This window comes from Staurois parvus, unplaced genomic scaffold, assembly GCF_062004578.1.
Source record: "Staurois parvus isolate SC_StPar_1 unplaced genomic scaffold, SC_StPar_1.0 ptg000449l, whole genome shotgun sequence".
NCBI classification, from domain to species: domain Eukaryota; kingdom Metazoa; phylum Chordata; class Amphibia; order Anura; family Ranidae; genus Staurois; species Staurois parvus.
In genome coordinates, this window is record NW_028318245.1 from 2,437,304 (window position 1) to 2,457,500 (window position 20,197).

The 20,197-nt window shown below is 41.5% G+C and overlaps 1 protein-coding gene and 1 pseudogene across 2 annotated transcripts in view; both read right to left on the reverse strand.

Annotated features, from left to right (window-relative positions):
• Positions 1 to 653: 653 nt before the first annotated feature.
• On the reverse strand, positions 654 to 8,415 carry LOC149453298 (uncharacterized). Its single transcript, XM_089688314.1, has 6 exons — positions 7,683 to 8,415; positions 7,261 to 7,562; positions 7,001 to 7,144; positions 6,774 to 6,908; positions 6,291 to 6,432; positions 654 to 2,269 (listed from the first exon to the last, which is right to left on the reverse strand). Exons 1-6 carry the CDS (start codon positions 7,714 to 7,716, stop codon positions 786 to 788), a joined length of 2,241 nt encoding a protein of 746 aa, XP_089544440.1. The 5' UTR covers positions 7,717 to 8,415; the 3' UTR covers positions 654 to 785.
• A 458-nt stretch (positions 8,416 to 8,873) lies between these two features.
• LOC149453299 (uncharacterized) overlaps positions 8,874 to 20,197 on the reverse strand; it is a 17,972-nt pseudogene continuing 6,648 nt past the window's right edge. Inside the window, exon 8 of the transcript XR_016314679.1 lies at positions 8,874 to 13,085. The product of XR_016314679.1 is annotated as an uncharacterized LOC149453299 (transcript). The remainder of the gene's footprint in view (positions 13,086 to 20,197) is intronic.

The window sequence follows — 20,197 nt, forward strand, 5'->3', positions numbered from 1 at the left end:
ACAGGGAGCTGAGGGGTAGGTATGCTGGAGAGTGTCCTTAGCAGCTCTGGGACTCAGGACTCGCCAATCAGTAGAAAACACACTGTCAGCTCTCCTCCACCATCCACACTACATTCTCCGACAGCTCTCCTCCCACCATCCACACTACATTCTCCGACAGCTCTCCTCCCACCATCCACACTACATTCTCCGACAGCTCTCCTCCACCATCCACACTACATTCTCCGACAGCTCTCCTCCCACCATCCACACTACATTCTCCGACAGCTCTGCTCCTCCACCATCCACACTACATTCTCCGACAGCTCTGCTCCTCCACCATCCACACTACATTCTCCGACAGCTCTCCTCCTCCACCATCCACACTACATTCTCCGACAGCTCTCCTCCTCCACCATCCACACTACATTCTCCGACAGCTCTCCTCCTCCACCATCCACACTACATTCTCCGACAGCTCTCCTCCTCCACCATCCACACTACATTCTCCGACAGCTCTCCTCCTCCACCATCCACACTACATTCTCCGACAGCTCTCCTCCTCCACCATCCACACTACATTCTCCGACAGCTCTCCTCCTCCACCATCCACACTACATTCTCCGACAGCTCTCCTCCTCCACCATCCACACTACATTCTCCGACAGCTCTCCTCCACCATGCACATTACACTTAATTTTCTGTTGTTCAAAAGTCTAATCTTTCCTATAGAAAGATTTCCTAAACACTGGTGTTGCACTAGGTTTTTTTTTTCTATTGAAAGATTTCCCGCACTCTGAACATGATTAGGCATGCTCACCTGTGTGAATTCTAAGATGTTTAACAAGGCCTCCTTTATTAGTGAAAGTTTTCCCGCACTCTGAACATGAATAAGGACGCTCACCCGTGTGAATTCTAAGATGTTTAACAAGGTCTCCTTTATAAGTGAAAGATTTCCCGCACTCTGAACATGAATAAGGACGCTCACCCGTGTGAAGTTTCTGGTGCTGCACAAGGTGTCCATTCTGAGTGAAGGATTTCCCACACTTTGAACATGAATAAGGACGCACCCCTGTGTGAATTCTCTGATGTTTCACAAGGTTTTCTTTGGAATTGAAAGATTTCCCACACTCTGAACATGAATAAGGACGCTCACCAATGTGAATTCTCTGATGTTTAACAAGGTTTTTTTTTAAATTAAAAGATTTTCCGCACTCTGAACATGAATAAGGAAGTTCAGCTGTGTGAGTTATCTGATGTTTAACAAGGGCTCCTTTCTGAGTGAAAGATTTCCCGCACGCTGAACATGAAAAAGGACGCTCACCTGTGTGAATTCTCTGATGAACAACAAGGTCTGCTTTCTGAGTGAAACATTTCCCGCACTCTGAACATGAATAAGGAAGCTCACCTGTGTGAATTTTCTGATGTTTAACAAGGGCTCCTTTCTGAGTGAAAGATTTCCAGCACTCTGAACATGAATAGGGACGCTCACCGGTGTGAGTTTGCTGATGTTTAACAAGGGCTCCTTTATGAGTGAAAGCTTTCCCGCACTCTGAACATGAATAAGGACGCTTATCCATGTGAATTCTCTGATGTTTAACAAGGTCTCCTTTATGAATGAAAGATCTCCCGCACTCTGAACATAAGTAGGGACGCTCACCCGTGTGAATTTTCTGGTGTGTAACAAGATGATGTTTTTTATGGAAAGATTTCCCACACTCTAAACACAGATAAGGACGCTCACCCGTGTGAATTCTCTGATGTTTAACAAGGATTCCTTTCTGAGTGAAAGATTTCCCGCACTCTGAACATGAATAAGGACGCTCACCTGTGTGATTTCTCTGATGTACAACAAGATCTCCTTTATGAGCAAAAGATTTCCCGCACTCTGAACATGAATAAGGACGCTCACCCATGTGAATTTTCTGATGTTTAACAAGGTTTCCTTTCTGAGTGAAACATTTCCCGCACTCTGAACATGAGAATAAATTGTCCCCTCGGTGAGCTCCTTCATGGAATGAGGAAGATTCCTTGGGATTAGATGGATCTGTTGGTCTCTCTGCAGTGTGAGATCCTAAATGGACATTTGCACTCCTAGTATGTGATTGGTCAGAATATTCCCCCCGATCAGAGGGATCCATTGATGTCTCCGGACAGGAAGGTCTGTGATGGATATTGGGTGTATCTGGATTCACTCCTGGAGAATCCTGTGTGATGGCATTATCTTCTGACTTCCAATCAGCAGATAATAGAAGACATCTCTCCGAGGAATTCCTGACATCAGCCCCATCTGATGGAGAGAAACGGAAGAAACATCAGAATTCACAGATAACTGGAGATTTAGCTCCTCCTCCCCAACAGTGCAGTGCCGATCTCACAGCTGGGCTCCTGTTCTCCCTCCAAAAATCGATCAAAAAAAGTGTTCACACCGAGTCCATATATGATCTGCAGATTCTTTTATATTAAATATCCATCACCAAGGCTTCATTAGATAAAATGTATTAGTGGTTTGTTACTACATTGGATTGCCTGAATTTTAAATTTGGTTTGCAGATCATATATGGACTCCAACCTTAGTCAGCAAAAAAAAGTCATTGGTCTAACAGTCAACAGAACTCTGACATAGTACTGGGTACAATTGTAACATCAAAATATGAAAAAAAAAAAGATTAACCGCCTCCCGCCCGCCATATAGTACAATGACGGGCGCAAGGTGGTTCTCTTGTTCTGAGAGGACGTCATATGACGTCCTCCCATTCTAACCACGCATGCGCAGCTCCGGAAGCGCTTAGCGTGGCGATCGGCGGTGCGCTGTGTCCCTCGGACACAGCAGATCACCGATCAACGGAAAGAGCCAAAGGTGTCGGCTCGGTCATGTGATCAGCTGTGTCCAACCACAGCTGATCGCATGTAAATAGGGAAATGCCGGTTATCGGCATTTCTCTGATCATGAGCTGTCACGCTGACAGAGGAGAGGAGAGCTGGTAATAGGCATTCCTCGGAGGGGACATCTGCACTGATGATCAGTGCGCCCTGATGATCTGTGTAGCCCCAGCAGTGCCACCTGCCAGTGTCCATCAGTGCCAGCTGTCAGTGCTCATCCAAGCCACCTGTCAGTGCCACATCAATGCCGCATATCAGTGCCTACCAGTGCATATCAATGCCACTATCAGTGCCCATCTCAGCTGCCTTTCAGTGTCACCCATCAGTACCAGTCAGTGCCACCTATCAATGCCAATCAGTGCCACCTAACAGTGCCAGTCAGTGCCGCCTATCAGTACCATATATGAGTGCTGCCTTTCAGTGCTCATCAGTGATGCCTGTCAATGCCCATCAGTGCCACCTACCAGTGTCCATCAGTGCAGCCTATCAGTGCCCAACACTGCAGCCTCATTAGCGCATATCAGTGAAGGAGAAAAATCACTTAGTTTTTGTTATAAAATTTTGTAACTAAGAAAAAACTTTTTTTTTTTCAAAATTTTCAGTGGTTTTTTTATTTTTAAGAAAAAATAAAAAACCCAGAGGTGATTAAATACCACCAAAATAAAGCTGTGTCACAAAAAAATTATATACATTTCATATGGGTACAGTGTTGCATGACCGCACAACTGTCATTCAAAGTGTGACAGCATTGAAAGCAGGAAATTGGCCTGGGCAGGAAGGGGGTATAAGTGCCCTGCAGGCTAGTGGTTAAAGGATATAAAACATCCAAAACAACAACACACTGTGCAACATTTTTTGTTTATTAATGACGACTATGGGGATTAATGGAGATGCCATACAATTTTGTGGGAATATGACGTTATATTGAGGAATGGAGATGGACCTTTCATATGGTGTCCAGTATTTCCTCCTCATTTGTCTGGAACATGATGTTATATTGAGGAATGGAGATGGACCTTTTCCTCTCCACTTTATATGTTATAGGCAGTTAGCTACAGGGTGCTATATAAGCCCAGGGCCATGGTCCATCCTTATGGAACCCAGACTCTGAAGACCCCTCTGGGGGTTGGTCCACCCTTACAGGCAAAGCCTTGACTATTTATAGGGACCAGCAATGTTGACAGGTAAGACAGGGGTATATCTCTGACTTTTACTGTAATAATTGGGACTGCATTTGGAATGTATTCACTTTACAATGTAAACTTTTGCAACTCTGGCAAGGATGGGAATCACCACTCTTACTTTGCAAGGCCTTGTGCACCGTGGTTCCGGTCATGGTCCTTAGGAGGGTTCTGTTCTGCAGTAGGCCCTAACATAGGGGCCCAGCTACATGCCAAGCTACCCTTACCTACAGAACCTCTGTCACCGGCCACCACCATTCTCTCCTCCCCGAACTGGCTGCTCCTTCTTATCACGCTTCACTCCGTAACATCAAGACAAAACTGAATAGTACATTTCGTTCTCTACGTCTCCCCAATACACTGTAAAGCACATTCTCTTCCAAAGGAACACAGACAGCTCCTCTTAACCAATAAGTTCTCTAGTGAAGAAAAGTTGGAAGGGAGACTGTAGCCACTTATACCGGAATACAAGGTAATGAATCTGATGGCAAATATGCAATCATGTGAAGCGAAAAGTACAATAAGCATGTGACCAGTGAAAATTTACATGAGCAGATCAATATTCCAGATGTAAAATGGGAGTATCCTCCTGCGCTTTATATAGAAAATTCCCTATATTATCCCTATAGTGTTAGGTGCTGTCACTCGCCTAAACCAATAAGTGATCAATGTGTTAACAAATTAGTGAAGCGCTGTATAATAATTATCAATAAATACTAAAGTGCCTATTATACCTAACAATTAATGCTCTGTGAGAAAGAGCTCATATACATATATACATCAGTGCAAATTGGATAAAACGTGAAATGGTAATGACAACAATACCAAGTGAATATATAAAAAATATTTTGTCAAATTATTATATAACTGTGAATCACACCAATATACGATCACCATCTGTGAATAATCAAAATTAAACAAAGTCCATGCAAGTGAAACTTCGTGGAAAAAGTGATCTTCACTTCTAGTGCACAAATCCTCAAATGGCAGCAGTGCCTGCTCACCTCCCCACACTGGTTCTGCCTTCTCCTGGACACGTAAGATTTCTCTTGTGTCTTATATACCACTGAGTGGAGGTGGAGTGGAATAGAGAAGTTTTCAATCCCCCTGTGATCCCTGGATGAGCTATCTACACATAAGGATCTGATACAGAGGAGATTAATAGCCTTTTGGCCCTGTGCGGGTCAGTGTGGGGAGGATTTCTCTTGTGTCTTATATATTACTAATTTTGATTATTCACAGATGGTGATCGTATATTGGTGTGATTCACAGTTATATAATAATTTGAGAAAATATTTTTTATATATTCACTTGGAATTGTTATTACCATTTCACGTTTTATCCAATTTACACTGATGTATATATGTATATGAGCTCTTTCTCAGAGAGCATTAATTGTTAGGTATAATAGGCACTTTAGTATTTATTTATTGATAATTATAATACTCCAGATGTGCCAACTCCAGTGCACTACCAATGAAGATGAATAGGATGGAGATGGCCAGCTTGGCATGGATCACAACCCAGCACATGGCAAGGATGGGAATCACCACTCTTACTTTGCAAGGCCTTGCACACTGTGGCTCCGGGCATGGTCCCTAGGAGGGTTCTGTCCTGCAGTAGGCCATAACGTGGTAGCTTGGTACGCAGCTTGGCCCCTCTTATCTACAGAACCTCTGTCACCAGCCACCACCATTCTCTCCGCCCCGAACTGGCTGCTCCTTATTACGCTTCACTCCGTGACATCAAGACAAAACTGAATTGTACATTTCGTTCTCCACGTCTCCCCAATACACTGTAAAGTACCTTCTCTTCCAAAGTAACACAGACGCCTCCTCATCTCAGTAAATAATATCAAAATTCCAGTCCTTGGAACCCATCCCGGGGTCCCGCTAAGGGGAAACTCCACCATACAGTTCAATTCACATCTTTTGCAGCTCCCTCACTGATCAACCCCCCCCCCCATACATGGACAGGCCCCAAGGTCCAGTATCCTCTTGCATATGTCACTTCAGAAGCAGGAAGTGACACGTGCCGGGGAAGGTACATCACAGCACCAAGTGTTAACCCTTGGAACAGCACACATTAATACTTTTTTAGGCAAACACATCTTTACCCATTTAGCACCTCCCTGCAGGATGATTCGAAGATCTGCTACTTATATAACATTTGTACTTAAACTACAATCCTTCTACTCAGAAGTAAAATGAGACTGTGACCCATTTCTTCCATAGTGCCTGTACTTACCTGTATTGATAGGTAGAGAAAGTTCTTCCTGTTCACTTTTCATAACCATCCCAACCTCCTCCGTGGATGGCTGACCACCCCCCACATACGTCACCACTTCTTCCTCTTTAACCTCAGCTTTTATATTAATCCGTTGTTCACCCTAAACCCCAAAATAATAGAAAACATCTAATAAAGTCAAACTCTAGGCAGATATAAAAGACACAAATTACATAATTTAGTATGCATCCTCCATTGGAAGAACACAAGGAGGAAGAGGACCCACTATGGCTTGTGACTGGGCTTAAGACCAGAGGAAAGGAATGTATATTCATTTTAAAAAATGGGGGGTTTAAAATATGTAGGGCGCTGAAAGGAGCTATAAATGGGGATGGGGGGAACAAAGGCTGCACTTCAGATGTAGAAATATGCATTACAAGAAGAAACTACATAGACATGTAATCTCATAGCTTACAATTCAATTTTAGATCTACATGCACCTACCTGATTCTGATGAGGGATGGTGTGATCCTCCTGTATGGAATACCAAGGACCACCCTCCTCCATAGATTGCTGATCCCCAAACATCTCTTCTTTTTCCACTTTAACCTCAACTTTGATGTTTTTCAGTTCTTCACCCTAAAGCACATAGAAGGTAACATAGAAAAATGTAATCTCAAAGCATATAATTCTACTTTGAATTTGAGTTCTAGTTCCTCAGTTCCACCTACCTGATGATGGTGAGGGATGGTGTGATCTTCCTGTGTGGAATCCCAGGAATACAGAGGATCACCCTCCTCCATGGACTGCTGATCCCCAAACGTCTCTTCTTTTTCCGTTTTAACCTCAACTTTGATGTCTCTCAGTTCTTCACCCTAAAGACCAAATATGAACGAATTTGTAAAAGGAAACAAGAGGACATAAAAAAATGTTATCTTGAAGTGTAGAATTTTACAACATATTTGAGCTCTAGTTGCTCAGTTCCACCTACCTGATGATGGTGAGGGATGGTGTGATCTTTCTGTGTAGAATTCCAGGAATACAGAGGACGGGGAGATCTCTCTGGTGGGTTCCCATTACTGGATCCATCTACCTGATGATGGTGAGGGATGGTGTGATCTTCCATTGTGGAATCCCGGGAATACAAAGGATGAGCACATCTCTCTGGTGGGTTCCTATTACTGGATCCATCTACTTGATGATGGTGAGGATTGGTGTGACCTTCCTGTGTGGAATCCCGGGAATACAGAGGACAGGGACATCTCTCTGGTGGGTTCCCATGACTGGATCCATCTGTAGGAAACACACACACACACTGACTGAATCCATTGTTTCTATGTGTTTATCAGATGATGGGGGATCTAGGTGGACCCTCCGTACTGCTCTCTCCTTTACAATAAAGTCTCCTCTTACCCGATGATGTGAGGGGCGGCTGATTGTCCATCATGACGTCCTTGTGTCCTTCTAAATAAATGAATATGTGATTACCTTCTTTGCTGCCAGTTCCAACATCGTCTTCTTGTTACTTCCTCTCAACTCACTTCTCACCTGGAATTTCCTGTTTAGACCCCTATATCACTTCCTGTTTCTAAATGACCTCACTTCCTGTATGCACCTAACACCATGTCCTCCCCATTTGTGGGATCACTTTCTGTGTCGGTACAATCAGGCTCTTCCTGTCTCCGTGTTCCGCTCCATATATAAGGAATAGATCTTCCACCTTGCCAGTAATGTCATTAAAGGGGAAGTCCCGGCTGTTATCAGCATGTGATTATTATAAGATAACGCCACAATGGGTAAAAAATAAGAACCACCAGATCTAGGGGTGGCCACCTCATCCCTTTAAAACCGAACACATATTAAGAACACGGGTTCTGTGGCTGATTAGGGTGGAAATTAAACTCACTAAGTGCCTTATCTGCTTTAAATTGGCCTCAGAACCCGTGTCATTAATATGTGTTCAGTTCTAAAAGGATGAGGCGGCCACCCTAGCCAGATCCTGTAACCATCTTAAAAAATGCAGATAGAGACATAGAAAAATTAAATATGTTAATTATTTACTTGCCGTATTTTTTCATAAAATATTTTTTTCCCTCCCTTGCATTGTGTCTGGGAGACTGTCATTGGTTCCTCTGTAATTAAGGAGTATTTTGTGAGTAGAAGGAATACATGTGTTGTGTATACACAAGTAGGCGGAGACTCTATTATGTGAATAAATCAAAGAGTGCGCTAAATATAAGTAAATACAAAAATTATTAGTTTAAAATAATGATGTCCGTGATAGAAAAAATATAAAAGTCCATCCACCATAACAAAGTAATTACACAGTTCTGAAATCTTGTATAAATCAAACACCGTGCAAAAAAAATCCACCACCGAATGAAATGGGTACACTCACCAGAGCTCCATGCTGACCAGATTATAAGTCAGCAAAGATAGCGTTTGCTCTGGGAGCGATGATCAGCAGAAGTAATCTAAACTGGGAGCAATATACTGCAAGCAGCCAGTCAGCACAATATGAAATAGCCTTTAACAGCAGGTATTCATCACATTTCCATACCATAGATCATGTTCGGGGAATCAAAAAAGGAAATCATGGTGTAGTACATTTAAAACCAAAATGTTTTATTAAAACGTCAGAAATGCACTCACAAACAGGGTGTCTAGCCGACACCAGCAATGACAGCCTCTTTTGTTTTTTTTTTTGGTTAGGAGTGCAGCTTTTGTTCTATTTAGTTTGTGGCGCTTTTTTTTTTCTCTATTTCTCATATTATCTTTGGAGACTCTATTATACCACACCCAGTATTCAGGGTAACTTACCCCCACCTATGGCCGAAGGAGCACCACAGATCCTCCTCTCCCGTGGCTGCCCCTCTTACTAGAATTCTTAAATCAGGAGGTATCCCTCTGATGGAGCGGGTGCAGAGGGGAATACTTGTAGCCCAGTGCTGCCCAAACTCGCCCCTCAATTACCCCCAATATGTCATATTTTCAGGATTTTATTCACCTTGCACAGGTGCTTGTAATCCATGTCAATGGCTTGGTATGTATGACAGCTGTCATATTTATGGAAAAATCCCCAAAATATGGCCTGTTGAGGTACCTGATGGCTGAGGTTAGGAACTACTGATATAGAATGTCACTTGACATCTCTGACATCACATCCAAGAAGGCCATCAGCAGTCTCATATATCTGTATATAAACCAGAGGCTCTGGCTGGACGGTTGGCTCTAATATTATTATTATACAGTATTTATAAAGCACCAACAGTTCACTCAGCGCTGTACATTACAAAGGGGGACAGAACATGCGACAGTACAGTAACAATACAATGCAATGTGATACATGAGGGGTTCGAGGACCCTGCTCTTTCGAGCTTACAATCTAGGAGGGAGGGGATAATGGTACAGGAGAACTTTCCTGTAAGAAAAAATAAAGGGTGACCCTGAAGCAAGAGGGGGAAAGTAGGTGAAGGACTCTGAAAACCAAGAGAAAAAAATGGTAAAAGTGGCAGAGGAACTTTTTCCACGGGGTACAGCGGTTTCTGTTCCCGAAAGCTAGTGCGAAGTAGGAGGACTACCATAATAAACTCTTGGATCACAAATGTAGCAAGTGCAAGAGACCAGTTGGTAATCAAGCATGAGCTGCCATACTTAAAAAATGTATCATGTTTGTCCTCCAGGATCGAAGTGAGCTTTTCATGAATAAAAATGTCTTGTATTCTGTACTTAACCTCCACAAAACTAAGGGTAGAGGATTTCTACACGTGGACTGTGGGTTGCTTTGTAGCCATAAAAATGAAGGAGATCGCCGTGGCACATCTTTTATTGGTCTGCGGAGGAAAGCGTCCCACTGGTTTCTCCTGACATTGATTTGTGTAGGCGATAGTACTAAGTTATACACCCTAATCCATAGACAATGCGCCAGTGGATGGGACCGCCAAATGCGGAGCATGTCACCATCAACCCCACAGACGCGACTGAAAAATCATTAACATTTTTTAAAGCATTGGTACACATCCTTCAGGCCGCTGCCCAGCTCCCTTTCTTGGACAATCCCTTGACTATTAGCTCAGAAAATGGCCATCACTGATATCCAAGGTTTGGCTTCAGGATCCAAACTTCAGTAGCATTCGCTAAACCGGCACCGAATAAAACCCAGGTAAGTTCATCTCCTCAATATTTATAATTATGGAAAAACAAAAGAATGAAAGCCAAACTGAAATTGATGCGCATGATTTATAAATTACACACAGTAACTACATGAATTTTTAACATAAATAAATGAATATTCCTCCTGCGCTTGATGGAATACCTGTTCTCACAAGCTTCTAGCACTCAAACTGATACCTTACACAGTGAAAACATAAATAAATCAAAATATAGCCATAGCTTTTTTGTAGTAAAAAAGTCAATACAGATACACATGAATTAATCAAAACATATATATGCCACACATGCTCTTAATATACAGTATATATATGCAGGTAGGTGGGTGATCTATAATACTGTTCCTGCTAAGGAACTAATCACTGCACATGTGGCCCCTTCAATCACACTCTAGGGGCGTGATAAGTGAGTATATGATGGTCACCAACCAAGATTAATACAAAAGTTCACAAATAATAGATACTGGTGCTCTGCTCTGGATATATTCATGCAAAAAGTGATCACACAGGTAACTTCCAGTGATGGTGTATGCACGCTCCTCCTGTGGCTAGATTGCCCCATCACCTTCACTCTGTGACCCAATGGGCCAACACACCTTTAAGATCACTACAGGATCTTGTTCCAATAAAGGTGGGTATCCTTAGCAGACCTTCCGTGGACCCCTCATCAGGTAGGTAAGTAATCAAGGTTCCCTGGCTCCTGATCTCAGCTAGGTATGCCACTCATCCAGACCATAATAAGTAAAGGAAGAATCTCTTATAGTGTAGTATTCATAAGTAGGAAGGTGCTTTTATTGTAATAAAAATGCTCACTCACATAGTAAAATAGTAGTCCTCCATCACAAGCCGCATGCACAGGTGTACTGCATGGGTTTCAGGTTACTCTAGGTGTGCCAATATGGCGGCCTTATCGGATGTACGTCACCGCGGACCAGAAGCTACATCACCGCGTATCTACGCGTTGCATCACTAACACGTGACTAAGTCAGGATATGAATTTTTAACAATGTTTTAAAATGGATACAATGTATACACAAGAGTCCTTTTATTTAGTATCATTTATGTCCTTTATGGTAAACTTACACATTTGACATCACTATAAATTATCTATATATATATACACACAAACATACATATACACACACACACCTATAACTGTAACGTATAGTCACTCTATTTCATGGATAATACATCTTCCCATTTTTATCTGGAATTTCCTGAAAGTGTTCAGTGCATAGAGCCCTAGATCTGAGTAATTATCCTGTTCTACTCTGTTTGAGAATTGTATCATCAACTATGAATGAACTAGGAAAGGAGGAGAGGCAGCTCTTATCAGAGCCAGTCTCTGCTGGAGATTTAAGCTGCAATGCAGAAAAGTCCTCAGCGCACACATTGCATCTTAATAAAGGCAACCTGGTAGGGACATTCCTTTATCATCAGTGTCTACATCCCCACCATCCATTGTTCTCTCAGCAGAGTCCACATCACTAAACACTCTGCACCCCGGTGTTGTGTCTCTTCTCTCAATGTCTGTACTACATTCTCTGACAGCTCTCCTCCACCATCCACACTACATTCTCTGACATCACTCCTCCACATTAGTCTTTTTAACAACAGAAAATTAAGTGTAATCTTTTTATATAGAAAGATTTCCCACACTCTGAACATTAGGCATGCTCACCTGTGTGAATTCTAAGATGTTTAACAAGGTCTCCTTTATGAATGAAAGATTTCCCGCACTCTGAACATGAATAGGGACGCTCACCCGTGTGAATTTTCTGGTGTGTAACAAGATGATGTTTTTTATGGAAAGCTTTCCCGCACTCTGAACACGAATAAGGACGCTCACCCGTGTGAATTCTTTGATGTTTAACAAGGATTCCTTTCTGAGTGAAAGATTTCCCGCACTCTGAACATGAATAAGGACGCTCACCTGTGTGATTTCTCTGATGTACAACAAGGTCTCCTTTATGAATGAAAGATTTCCCACACACTGAACATGAGTAGGGACGCTCACCCGTGTGAATTTTCTGGTGTGTAACAAGATGATGTTTTTTATGGAAAGATTTCCCGCACTCTGAACACAAATAAGGACGCTCACCCGTGTGAATTCTTTGATGTTTAACAAGGATTCCTTTCTGAGTGAAAGATTTCCCGCACTCTGAACATGAATAAGGACGCTCACCTGTGTGATTTCTCTGATGTACAACAAGGTCTACTTTACGAGTGAAAGATTTCCCGCACTGTGTACATGAATAAGGACGGTCACCCGTGTGAATTTTCTGATGTTTAACAAGGTTTCCTTTCTGAGCGAAACATTTCCCGCACTTTGAACATGAGAATAGATTGTCCCCTTGGTGAGCTCCTTCATGGGGTGAGGAAGATTCCTTGGGATTAGATGGATCCATTGATCTATCTGCAGTGTGAGATCCTAAATGGACATTTGCACTCCTAGTATGTGGTTGGTCAGAAGATTCCCCCTGATTAGAGGGATCCATTGATGTCTCCGGACAGGAAGGTCTGTAATGGATATTGGGTGTATTTGGATTCACTCCTGGAGGATCCTGGGTGATGGCATTATCTTCTGACTTCCAATCAGCAGATAATAGAAGATGTCTCTCAGAGGAATTCCTGACATCAGCGCCATCTGATGGAGAGAAATGGAAGAAATGTCAGAATTCACAAATAACTGGAGGTTTACCCCCAGACTGTGGTCAGTGCAACCAGTCATTATCTGTGATCCTTGGACCAGTCACTATCCCTAATCACCGCCGCACCCCTCACATTGTCTCTGATCACTGCAACTGCCACACCCGTCATATTATCCCTGATCACTCCCACATGGAAGAAAAATATATGTCAAATATATTTGGAAAGAATATATTACACTTACACACACACACCTCAAAAAATTAGAATATTGTGCAAAAGTTCATTTATTTCAGTAATGCAACTTAAAAGGTGAAACTAATATATGAGATAGACTCATTACATGCAAAGCAAGATAGTTCAAGCCATGATTTGTCATAATTGTGATCATGAGCTTTGGGGTTTTCATGAGCTTACAGCTCATGAAAACCCCAAATCCACAATCTCAGAAAATTAGAATATTATATGCAGTCAATAAAATAAGGATTGTACATAGAACAATATCAGACCTCTGAAAAGTATAAGCATGCATATGTACTCAGTACTTGGTTTGGGCCCCTTTGGCAGCAATTACTGCCTCAATGTGGCGTGGCATGGAAGCTATCAGCCTGTGGCACTGCTGAGGTGTTATGGAAGACTAGGATGCTTCAATAGCGGCCTTCAGCTCTTCTGCATTGTTCCGTCTCATGTCTCCCATCTTTCTCTTGACAATGCCCCATAGGTCAGGCGAGTTTGCTGGCCAATCAAGCACAGTAATCTCACGGTCATTGAACCAGGTTTTGGTGCTTTTGGCAGTGTGGGCAGGTGCCAAATCCTGCTGGAAAATGAAGTCAGCATCCCCATAAAGCCCATCTGCGGAGGGAAGCATGAAGTGCTCCAAAATCTCCTGGTAGACGGCTGGGTTGACCCTGGACTTAATGAAGCACAGTGGACCAACACCAGCAGATGACATGGCTCCCCAAATCAACACAGACTGTGGAAACTTCACACTGGACTTCAAGCATCTTGCAGTGTGTTCCTCTCCATTCTTCCTCCATACTCTGGGTCCTTGGTTTTCAAATGAGATGCAAAAGTTGCTCTCATCAGAAAAGAGGACTTTGGACCACTGAGCAACAGACCAGGTTTGTTTTTCTTTAGCCCACGTAAGGCGCTTCTGGCGTTGTTTGTTGTTCAGGAGCGGCTTGACAAGAGGAAAACAACTACACCACTCCCAACCTCAAATCCCCTCAAATCCTCCAACTGATATATCGGCATCGTATACATCATATACATATATATAAAGAGACCCATAGGAATCCCCCTAAGAGAGCACGGCTACAGGAGAGGACTACATTGAGGAAGACACTCCAACATGGAGGGTGAGTGATAACTGTGATATCTGTGGGGTTTTTTGCAACTCTTTATGCATTATCTATAAACTGGACTTATGCTCTTGAACCTGATTTATATTGGATCTCCTTGTGCCTCTAAAAAAGACATTTTATCAAACATTGAGTCTGAAATAAGGATATAGGGGATTCCTAGGGAGGGTCTGAAGACCTGGAGGAGTGAAAGAGGAGTTCCGAAAATAAAAGTAAAGCATTAAAAATCAACATGAAAGGAAAAAATACTAAAGGGAGTGGGTCTAAGAGCTCCCAATCTAGTACGATTAAAAAGTATGTATCACAGGGAAATTTGACTCCAGAAAGAACGTTGGGGGTAAGTGAAAAAAGTGAATTGGAAATAAGTCTGGATAACAGCCCGAGACTATCCCTGGGACCGGTATATAATAGTCAACAATTAAAGGAAGGGACTGAATCAAGAGAATTTGAAAGAGATCTGCAAATACCTAATAAAAAGGAAATGGTGGAGATGTTCAAAAATCTGGAAAAATCAATAAAGCAAGAGATGGGGACAATTCGGGAGGAATTGCGGCAAATGTTAACTAGGGTGGAGGAAATAGAGGAAAAGGTTCAAATTCATTCCCAAGTTGTCCCAAAATTAGAGAAATGGATAAAAGTAGAAAAGAACAGAAAAGATTGCTTTTTATGATGGAAGAACAAGAAAACAGAGAAAGGAGAAATAATCTTAGAGTAAGAAGAGTCCCAGAGTTGGCAAAGGGGGAAGATTTAAAAGAACTAATCGACAAAATTTTGAGTTCCATAATGGAGAAATCAGACGTGGAGACGTTTAAATTGGATGGAGTCTATAGGATAGGAAAATATCAACAAGAAAAAAGATTAGAAAAACCAAGAGATATAATTGTTAAATTCCATAATTTTGTAGATAAAGAAGAGATATGGAAAAAGATCAAAGGAAGAACAAGTATTGCATATGGTGGAAAAGACATTCAAATTTTTGCAGATCTAACAGCAGAGACTCTGAGAAGAAAGAGATCACTGAAACCCCTATTAGAATTGATGAAAAAGCATAATGTGAAATATAGATGGGGTCGTGCAGTGAGTTTAATCGGTTGGAGAGATGGAATCACAGCAATATTAAGATTCCCAGAAGATATGGAAGACTTTTGTGATAAACTTGGTCTGCAGCGAATAGTGATACCGGGTTGGGAAGTGGAGGAGGGAGAGTTATGTACTTTTGGGGAAGGAAAGTGGCAGCTGGTCAGAAGAGGAAACAGAGAGTTAATAGATAAGGAGACACCGGGGAGGAGGGGGGGAAGGTGAGCGGTCATGGGTGGAGCCGAACCCATAGGGAGGGATCAGTGGAGGATCATGATCCAAAGGCAAAGGAGGCCTGGGGGGGGAGTGAGGGGAGGGGGGTGGAGGGGGAGGGGGGTGGAGGGGAGGGAGAGAATTGGGGTGGGAGTGGGGATAGAGGTTTTTAAAACTGACATCTTGTATGAAAGGAGAGGTATGGGGAAGGGGAAGAGGAAAGGAAAGGGTAAAATAGGAAGAAGACAAATAAAATATGGAGGAAATACGCTTTGTAACCCATAATGTAAATGGATTAAATTGCCCAGGTAAAAGATTTAGACTATATAGAGAACTACAACATAGAGAGGCCTCAGTTGTTTTTTTGCAGGAAACACATCTAGAGTTAAAAAAAAATATCAAGTTAAACTCTAGACAACATCCGACATGGTATTACGCAGATTCCCCAGTTAAGAGAGCTAAAGGTGTAGCTATAGGATTTGCAAAAAATATTAGATTTGAACTGGAAGATAGAAAGACGGACCCGGAGGGGAGGTTTCTGTTCTTGAAAGGTAAACTACAGGACATAGAATGTACGCTTGTAAACATATATTGCCCTAATAAGAAGCCAGAGATGTTTTTGAAAGGGGTTATGAGAAGATTGATGGACTTTGGAAAGGGATATCTAATAGTGGCGGGAGACTTTAACATATGTATGGATCCACAAATAGATACAACATCTAGAGTACAGAGAGGGGAAAATAGGTCCATGGGATTATTGAAAACGGAGATGAAAGAGTGCCAATTGGTGGATAGCTGGAGAATTGTTAATCTGAGAGATAGAGATTACACCTTTTTCTCTAGTGTACATAAGACATACTCTAGATTGGATTATATTTTGGTGGACCATCAACTTGTTGAGGATCTGGTTAAAGTAAAAATAGAAGCAATGACTTTCTCGGACCATGCACCTGTAGTATTGAAATTAAGATGGGGAGGGAAGGTGTCAGGAGGCCTATCATGGAGGTTGAATGAGACACTCCTCATGGATCCAGATACTGACCGGAAGATCAGGGAGGAAATAGAGAGGTTCTTTGAGGAAAATGAAACAGGGGATGTATCACTAGCTACAGTGTGGGAGGCACATAAAGCATATGTAAGAGGAATCCTTATTGCGATTGGGGCGAAGAAAAAAAGGGAAAGACGAGAGAAGATCAGTGGGCTTTTGAAGGAAATAGCTGAGATGGAACTCCTACATAAAAATAACATAAGGAAAGAGATAGAGCAAAGAGTGATAAAAAAGAGGGAAGAATTAGAGAAGGTAATGGAGGAAGAAAAAATGAGAACTTTTAATAAGATCATTGGTGAAAGATATAGATGGGAAGATAGATCAGGGAAATATCTGATGAGAGCCCTGAGGAGAAAGAAGAATAGGAACTATATAGATAAAATAAAAAACTCCAAGGGAGAGATAGTCCATTCAACCAAAGACATTGCAAAGGTATTTAAAGATTACTACAGTAAATTATATAATATTGCCCCCAAGGATGATATAAATAAAGATAAAATGATAAATATTGAAAAAAGAAGGGATTATTTAAGAAATGCAGGATTACCAAAATTAAGTGAAGAACTATTAAACTCCTTAGAATCTGAAATCACACAGGAAGAACTAAAAGTAGCATTGAAAAGCTTTAAGACGGGAAAAAGCCCAGGTCCAGACGGGTATACCGTGAGATATTATAAAAAATATGGTGATTTACTGATACCCAAGTTAAAGAGATATATGGAGGCGTTGGGGGGAGAGATGGAGATAAGACAGGAATCCCTTCTGGCACAGGTGGTCTTAATATATAAAGAAGGTAAAGACATCACACATTGTTCAAGTTATAGACCGATATCGCTATTGAACGTAGACACGAAGTTGTATGCAAAAGTATTGGCGAATAGGTTAAGAGATCTGATGCCAGATTGGATACATGGAGATCAGGTGGGCTTTGTTAGAGGAAGGGAGGGTCGAGATAATGGGTTGAGATCCCTGATGCTTATACAGAAAAGTAAAACGGAAAAAAACCCAGTAGTGTTGCTTTCGATAGATGCGGAGAAGGCGTTCGACAGGGTTAACTGGAGCTTTATGTTAGACACACTGGAGATCCTGGGATTGGGTAGTAGGATGAGAAAGTGGATTGGAAAGTTGTATGGAGGACCGGCCGCGACGGTAATGGTAAACGGAGAGAGATCAGAGACCTTTTCTATGTCAAACGGAACCAGACAGGGATGCCCACTTTCCCCACTGTTGTTTGTTTTATCATTGGAACCCCTGTTATCAACAATTAGGAAAAATATAGATATAAGGGGAATAAATGTTGGAAAGACAGAACATAAGATAGCCGCTTACGCGGATGATTTATTATTCTATGTTGGAAACCCGAGGATAACACTTCCTAACCTAATGAAAACACTGAAGGAATATGGGGAAATGTCAAATCTAAAAATCAACCCGAGCAAAACTGAGATATTAAATATAAATCTTCCAAAGAGTGAAAAAGAAAATATACAGAGAGAGTTTCCCTTTATATGGAAAGATAGAGAAATAAAGTACCTGGGTGTGAAATTTACTCCCTTACAGAAAAATCTTTATAAAGCTAATTATATCCCAATGTTAAACGAAATCAGAGAGGAATTGAGGAAAATGGGTAGTGGAAATCCTTCCTGGCTGGGACGTATCAACCTGATAAAAATGGTAATTCTCCCGAAGATACTGTATAAATTTCAGATGATTCCCATTAATCTTCCAGAGGTGTATTTTAGGACAATTAAGCGAATGGTAATAAAATATATATGGAAAAATAAAAAACCTAGGATATCATATGAAGTGCTAAGCAGAAGTAAAGAAAAGGGGGGGTTGGGAGTACCGGACTTTAAAAGATACCACAGGGCAGTCATTTTAGCAAGAATTTTTGACTGGACACATAATTCAAAGAGCAAACATTGGGTCACAATAGAAAATACACTTAGTAGAAAGGATCTGGGTAGGAGTGTATGGGTGCCACCACAGTTTAGAGAATGAGAGGAGAGCACGAGTATATACACGAGGATTGTAATAAGGGAGTGGGATAAAATGCACAAACAGAGGAAATGGGATTTTAATTCACTATTAATGTCACTAAGGAACTCAGAGCTTTTCCCCCCAGGTAAAGAGGAAATTTCAGGCAGATGGATTATGAAGGAAGACGCTCAGCTGAGAGATGTAATGGAGGGGGTAAACTTAAGAACACTGGAGGATCTGAAAAGGGAAGAGGGAAGGATTTTCACTAGGATAGATATATGGAGATATAATCAACTGAAACAATTTGTGGAGAAATTGACAAAGCCCCTTAGAACTAGGAAAGAGTGGAATGAATTTGAGAAATACTTAGAAGACCGAGGGGATGGGAAACACAGCACTGCTAAAGCATATAAAGCTCTCACGGATTTAGATAGTAAGCTTAAATTAAAATATATAGAAAAATGGGAAAAGGATTTAGGAGTGGAGTGGGAAGAGCACACACAGAGGAAAATACATAGAATGGTACACGAAAATATTAGCATGCGTGAGGTGGAAATGAATTTTAAATGTTTGACAAGGTGGTATCTTACACTGGTGATAGAGCACAAGATGAGTGAGGAGAAGCAACCTTGGTGTTGGCGAGGGTGTGGAGGGTTGGGCATGATGTATCACATATGGTGGGAATGTTCAAAAATACAAGTATATTGGGAAAAAATTAGAAATCAAATCACAATTATCACTGGAATAGAGATAGGACTGGACCCTGAAACCTGTCTTTTTCATAATTCAATATTACCTGGAAATAAAATATAAAGAACTGGGTATAATGTGCTACTTAAATGCAGCAAAAAGTCTGATTCCTAGGTTTTGGCATAAAGTTGAGGCACCGAGGGAAGAGGATTGGATGAATAGAGTGGACCAGATTGCTAGAATGGAAAAACTTTATTATATGCAGGAAGACAGGATGGGGACATATCATATGAAATGGGAGAAATGGGAGGAGTTCAAAGTAAAGGTAAAGGAAGGTACTGAGTAAGTAAGCATAAAAAAAAAGGGAAAGAGAGGATAAGAAAAAAGGAAGGGAAAAGAGGAAAGGCCAAGGAAAAGGAGAAAATATAGCAATTAGCCTATCTTTCTTTCTTCTTCTTTTCCAAGCCACGGTATCCAGAGGATGTGAGATACAAGTCGATCAGATAGATGTCAGGGGTATATTGAAGCGGGGTGGGAGGTGGGAGGGTTGAAAGGAAGGGAGTTATGGGGAGAAAATGATATGAAATTAGTGTTTTATGAGCTTTTTGTAATGTTATATCTTACATTATGGAAATGTGTATCGTTTTACTTGAAAAATAAATAAATATTTAAATAATAAAAAAAAAAAAAAAAGAGGAAAACAACATTTGAAGCCCATGTCCAGGATCCGTCTGTGTGTGG

What these genes read in the sequence shown, in the direction of transcription:
- LOC149453298 (XM_089688314.1), bottom strand. Translation starts at nt 7,716, where the DNA reads ATGATGGACAATCAGCCGCCCCTCACATCATCGG. An exon ending in GCCGCCCCTCACATCATCGG is followed by an intron (nt 7,563 to 7,682) that starts GTAAGAGGAGAC and finishes TGTTTCCTACAG; the next exon opens with ATGGATCCAGTCATGGGAAC. An exon ending in CCATCCCTCACCATCATCAG is followed by an intron (nt 6,909 to 7,000) that starts GTAGGTGGAACT and finishes TATGTGCTTTAG; the next exon opens with GGTGAAGAACTGAAAAACAT.